This window comes from Eutrema salsugineum, unplaced genomic scaffold (assembly GCF_000478725.1).
Source record: "Eutrema salsugineum unplaced genomic scaffold, Eutsalg1_0 scaffold_11, whole genome shotgun sequence".
In the NCBI taxonomy this organism is placed as follows: domain Eukaryota; kingdom Viridiplantae; phylum Streptophyta; class Magnoliopsida; order Brassicales; family Brassicaceae; genus Eutrema; species Eutrema salsugineum.
Genome location: NW_006256901.1, coordinates 2,702,546 through 2,709,250, shown reverse-complemented (window position 1 = coordinate 2,709,250; position 6,705 = coordinate 2,702,546). Strand labels below are relative to the sequence as shown.

General features: G+C 34.5%; 1 protein-coding gene across 1 annotated transcript; it reads right to left on the bottom strand.

Annotated features, from left to right (window-relative positions):
- Window positions 1-64: 64 nt before the first annotated feature.
- Window positions 65-3,292, bottom strand: LOC112089685. The gene is made up of 7 exons (XM_024160434.1): window positions 3,279-3,292; window positions 2,253-3,178; window positions 1,562-2,117; window positions 1,360-1,454; window positions 800-1,084; window positions 546-719; window positions 65-408 (listed from the first exon to the last, which is right to left on the bottom strand). Exons 1-7 carry the CDS (start codon window positions 3,290-3,292, stop codon window positions 65-67), a joined length of 2,394 nt encoding a protein of 797 aa, XP_024016202.1.
- Window positions 3,293-6,705: the final 3,413 nt, after the last annotated feature.

Here is a 6,705-nt window from a genome sequence, read left to right as displayed (position 1 = left end):
AAGAATTCACAGTTGCCAATATAGTCTCTGAGCTATTGCCTCCGACAATAACAGGGAGTATTTGTCAAAAGTCACCACCCAAGACAACGACCTTTCCACCAAAGACCTTATCACGCTTTAGTATATCACGCATAGTCCGATCCAATGTCTCAAAACAATGCTTGCTCATCATCGGAGCCTCATCCCATATAATAAGATCGGCTGCTTCAATCAGCTCTGCTTGGTGTGATCCAGAACTCACATTACAGAATGTATACTCGTTCACAACTATGGGTATTCCAAACTGAGAATGCGCTGTTCTTCCTCCCTCTAATAACAATGCTGCAATGCCACTTGATGCAACATTGAGAACTATTTTTCCTTGAGAACGAAGAGCAGCGCCTAAAAGCCTCCATAGGTACGTTTTACCTGTCCCACCATATCCATAAACAAAAAACATTCCACCGATACCTCTTGTAACTGCATCCATTATCTCATTGTAGATATCCATTGTTCATTGGTTATTGTTGAAAACAACTTGACATGATCGTTTGCAAGTTTTGCACGATCGTATGATTTCTCATCCCGAATTAGATGATTTGATTTCTTATACTTTCCAATATCATCAGGGACTGGCATCTCTCCTTTATAGTCGGATAATGAATGACCATTTCTGCGCATATACTTCTCTATATCTGATAAACGAAGATTCTTATATTGGGCTTCAGTCAACACCAAACCTAGATATACAAATAAGTCTGTTAGCAACTAAGATAATGTGAATCTTGTAAAATAGTTTAAAATTTCAAATCCATCTTACCTGGGTCATTCTCTTCACGCCTTTTCTGATATAAGAAATCCTCGGTTAATATTTTCCAAGTTGCATTCCAGACGTTGATCGGAACTGCTACACTACTCGAAAGAAGCATTATAGCAAAAAGTTTACGAAGAAACTTTCCAGTTCCCCAAAAACTGGCCTCTTTAATTCCTTCGATGTATTCTTTATCATCGTCTAACAAACCAAGCGCAAAGCATGCTTCTCGGAAGGAAGAGTATATAACACCATTAACCTTTTTTAAGTCATCAAAACTCTCAGGGCCCTTGACTATATTGAGAAGAATCGCAAATGATATGCGTCTTCAGCGGAAGGTGAGACATACACCAGTCTGCCTATGGCAAAACCTTGTTTTCGTATCCTCCATTGCCGCTGCTTTGAGATCCAGACGAATTATGTTGGGAAATCAGCATATGTTAGCTCCTTTGCCAAGGCAAGTTTCTTGTTTGCCTCCATCCACGCTATAAATTGTGACTGACCTACCGATGCCTTGTTTAAGACTTGGTCAACGCTCTCTCCTTCGTGATATATACACATTTGTTTACCAGGCAAATGAAACGAAAGTTGCATTACTGCCGTGGTTCGGTACTGTGTAGGAATCTTTAGAAGCCTCCATGAAGATTCATACGGTGAAATGTATCTAAGAATGAGCAAATCAAACAGAAATAAATAATCTTGTTTTTTTTAAATCATACTTAAGTAATTATTCAAGCGATCTAATCTTAAAATTTAGTTTCGCAAAGTTACCTGCAATTGAAATGTTGCTCAACCTCATCTTGGGATATAACGGGGTTACCGTCTTCATCCTCGATTGCTGCTCTAATGTAATCTGGACCCTTGTTTATATATTTGAATAGGTACTTTATAGACCTGGTTTGGTTGCACCACTCAACGTTAACATGTGCCCGAAAACGCTTTAAGAGATCTGGATTATATGGGACAACATATCGGTTATCACACAAAACACCCCTCTTCAGAATGGTTCTTTGATCCATACGACGTCTATAGATGGGGAAGCCAGCATCATCGATTTTAGTAACTGATCCAGTAGGCTTAGGAAAGAATTTTGTACACCTTTTCTCATGCATACAAACATTTTTTGGATTGTCATCGCCGCATGGTCCATGTATCATCAAGTCTCCAACAATTTCGTACAAAATTGGATCCAAGTCCTTGTCCGGTATCTCTGCTGATATAAATCTATCTATGTCCTCGCCTGTTGGTAGTTTGGATTCGGGTTTCAAGAAAACAACCATGTGGGCATGTGGGAATCCTCTTTTTTGGAATTCAATGGTATACATCGCTGAAATAAAAGTAAAACAATTAGAAAAAGTTAGAAAAACATATAATAAATCGAATTAGTACCTATATGTTAAGTATAAGTTGGCACGATTTATATATTATGACTCTTTACTTATAGTTAATCTTTTTGACATACCTGAGTTAACGTGGCCCATAACGTGATCTTTCGTTAGATAATTCACTAAATTATCGAGCTTCATTTTAAAAATCCTGCAACAAATATCTGGTCGATCCTCGATCTTTAGATCATGTTTTTCCAAAAACCTCGTTATCTCAGGCCATTTTGGATTGCAAGTAATTGTTATGAAAAAATCCGGGTATCCATAGTACTTGCATGTTGCCATCGCGTCTAGATAATGTTTCCTCATGAATCTCTTACTTCCCGTGAATGAAGCAGGTATAAGCACCTTTATTCCTTGTTCAGAAAGATCATTATTGCCACGTTCACCAGATTGTTCAATCTTATCAAAGCTGTCACACCGTAGCTTCTTTTGATTATGCCATATATAACGAAGCCTATTTGATTCTACCATCGTATATGCGTCAACCAGAAACTGCTGATACAATCTCCCAGACATCATAATGATTGGGGATTCTCCATGCCTGTCTTGAATGCGAAATGCGAAAAACTCGCGCATTGTAACGGTTGTGCGTTTCCTCCCAGATGTATCAACATAGCCAATATCAATACCTAATCTAAAACCATCTTCACCATACGGAAACAATAACGGATACTGCAAAGGTAAATAAGCCGGATGCAACTCACTTATACGGTATAAACCTCCAGACTTGCTTTGAATAACGATGTCTCTTTTTTCTGTTAACATATTGAAATCACCAGGTATCAAAGCCGCCACATCGTTCTCAGTAGGTAAGTTATGCGTTCGACCATCAGTAGTTCGGCCACTTGCAAGAACCAACTTAAAACCTTTAGAATTTGGATTCCCAACAAATTGTTCGCGTGCAGTTTTTAAGGCTTTAACGTGAGGATTATGATCATCTAACATCTTCTTCAGAAGCTCCACGATATCTGCTCTCAGCTTCCTCGAATTACCAACATCCCTGAACAGTCATTTTGAAACTATTATTATTTATAAAAATGAAACACTATATTGATATAGATAAATAATAATATTATATTATAATAAAAATCGAAGATTACCCATAAGCATTCATCCTATTTTTAACTTCGTTGATGGTATCATGGATATATAATTGTAGGAAGTTTGGTTGTTTGCCAGGTGCTGGTAACATATCTCCGATCAAATGATAATTTTCACTACACATTTGGAATAAATACGGACCATTACCGTTGTTTATAGTATTATCAACCTTTCCACCAAGTGACGTAAACGAAAACATCATATTGTATGCTCTTATGAATTCACGGAAGTGTTTCCTCGTGTTATCGCGATTATACAATAATTTAACAACGTATTTGGGGGAGGTTTCAATAGCTGAACTTTGCCACTTAGACAGCACATCGTGAAAACTGGAGTAGAAGATAGAGAGTGCTTGTTTATACGTTCTCCAAACCACATTAAAGCATTGCAATAGTCACACATGTAAGATTGATCACCATCATCATAATAACCTATAATTGATTTTACATTTTTAAAATATAATAACTTGTATATATACTAAAAAAGGGAATTTGTTTGGATTTGTACCACTTTCCATCAAGCCAAAACTCGCGAATGAATTATATTCAGGATAATTCGGTGGTCTAGGTTTTTTTTGTCTTGGTCGTCGTTTGTTCAAATTACTTGGCGGAACAGCATCTGAATCTTTATCATCGTCCATGTCCGAATCAGTAGCGACAAAACATAGAACATCATCGACATCAACAGACTCTGTCAATATATCTATAAATTTAGAAAATCAGTTGAAGTTAGTTTCATATATTTAATATAAATTAATATAAAATTGTATTTAATCAACATAACCTTTTGAATTATTTATTGTTGGTAAACCACGCTTCGATCGAATGATATTCAGTCTGTTTTGTCTGGCTATTTTAGCCATACCAACACGTCCAATAGATTCTATATCAATGTATTGATGATAAACTGATTTTGGTAACGTTGGTGCATACGTTTCAGCCCATGAAACGATTGCTGTATTAAGGATGAAAGGTGTTTCAGCGGCATATCAAAAGTAACAATACATGCATTTTTCAAAGAAACAGAAACACTTACGACGATTTGCAACAGGTATCTTAACGACCCTAGGTTTCGTTTTTCTCTTTTTCTTCGGCGACATAGTTTCTGATTAGGTTTTCTTTTTCTTTTTTGTACGATATTAAAATACGTTCATGAGAAACACTATTTAAACATATGTAAGGTTTTCCTATAATTTGTAGGGTTTTCATTTTTTCTTTATTGAAACAAACCTAATTTAACATTTTATGTTTTGTCTTTTTCTGAGTTTAAGTTTATAAAATATTTAATATTAATAGAATAATCGATATCTTAGATACTTTGACGATTTCATGTGTTAATTTATGAAACTATGATAATATTAAAATATAAAATTGCATATATGCACAAACTGTAATATTTCACAATAAAGTAAGTTGTGTTACTTCGCAATTTATATAGAGATTTAAGTACTTGTTTTGAATTTTTCGTTCTTTGAATCAATAACGCATCCTAAAAAAAACAAACCATAAATTCGAATATGCATAAATATCAGTACTAAAGTATATAAAACAAAAAAAGAAAAACCAACATCGAGAATTATAAAAATATCAGTTCGAAGATTTCAAAACGTATGTGTTTGTTCATTGCCGTCTTCCTCTTTTCTTGCTATTACTTTTTTCGTCAACATTAGGCGTTTGAACGGCTGAATCTGAAACTCGTTTTGATACTGGCGATGGTGTCAGTGATGCAACTCTACCTGAGTACCTAAGTTCTAAATCATGTTCGAGGGATCGAATTCCATGATTTTCAAACTTATTCAACATATCTGCATCATCGACAACGATCTCGACTTTATAAGTTTGACGTCCGTTCCTATTCCGATTTTGAAAAGGAGCTTCTTCCCAACCAAATCAGAAAGAGCTCGTGGAAGCACCAAAGTTCTGTCCTGATCAAAATATAAAAAGACATTACACATAAATAAGATAAGATTATATGATAATGTGCACAAAGTATTATAAAATGATATACCTCAGCAACCTCCTCAGCTAAAGTATCTGCTTGAACACGGAGAAATGCGCTAGCGATTTTATCAAACAGTAAGAATCTTATCTCTTCGCCAGACTCGTCGGAAACAACCAACACTAACTTATACCTACGAAAATATGAATATTTGTAAAGCCAAAAATTAAAATTTTTTCTAATAACTGCTTTGAATCAATGAACCATTTACCTGGCTATAACATCTGAGACAGCCTCGCCACATTCTCTACAATCAAATAGCAAGGAATCGTCATCGGTAGAATCAGATTCTATTGGATGAACTGTTTTATCGCAAGTTCTGCATGCAATATAATACCATATATGATTATATTCGACTCGAACAACTGTCGCAGCAGTAACACATTTCATTTCCTACACTCGAAAATAATATGATTTAAATATAAAAAACAGATCATTCTCAAATATATAAAACAAATAATTATTATGTATAAATTTAAAATAAACTTAATAAACACGTACCGTATCGGCATAAACAATACCCTGAATTGTCTTTCTTTCATTTCTATCAAAGAATTCATCTTTCCATGAAATAGACTTAATGGACGATGATTGCACCTTATGTTCATTGGATATCACAAATGTATTGGTTGGCAACCTAACAAAAGTCATTCCTTTTAGTATTCATGATAGCTCTAAAAGTATACACAAACAAACAGATTTCATTACTTACAAAGCTCTAAAATCTTCAATTTGTTTAGAATGTGGATCGAGAAATATTTGTGTTGCGTTGAAAGAGTTTGAAATACTGTAAACTCCTACAAGAAATTAGAAGTAAAGTATTTAAAATTTCTAAAAAACCGTATATGATAAACTTATTTATATCACAAATATTATCAATACAATTAAGTTCAAATATACCTTTCCATTCTGATACTGAAGCAAATCTAACAACACACACGATCACAGACGCAGTATTTTTTGTCACGTAGTCGATTACTTTCTTTCCGAAATTTCCCCACAGCGTGCAAGTCAAGCGATTATCACTATACGTAATCAACAAACTAATTAAATTATATATGATTTGACTAAATATTATTTAATAATTATATCATTATGAACTCACCTGGCATTACGTAGAACAACGTCCAACTTTTTTATTGGTTTTCCTTGAGCGATAACGTCAGAAGTTTCTAGACTAACAACCTGCCCTATGACATCTACATGAATATTTATAAAGAATTAGTACAGATAAGATGTATTATATCACAGTATAACTCGATAAATATAATAAACAACATATATCTAGCATACCTATTAAAACACTGTTGTCATAATCCCCATTACTTATAGTTGAAAATTCCTTAAAATATCTATAAAGAAGTTCCCTAGGAAAGTCATCACAAGGTGTTATAACAGTAGTCCTGTAGAAACTTATTTTAAAAGATA

Bases quoted from the DNA above. Each gene is read 5' to 3' on its own strand.
- LOC112089685 (XM_024160434.1), bottom strand. The intron at 1,085-1,359 runs GTAAACAAATGT...TTCTCAATATAG, and splicing joins ACTTTCGTTTCATTTGCCTG to TCAAGGGCCCTGAGAGTTTT. The intron at 720-799 runs GTAAGATGGATT...TTGTATATCTAG, and splicing joins GCGTGAAGAGAATGACCCAG to GTTTGGTGTTGACTGAAGCC.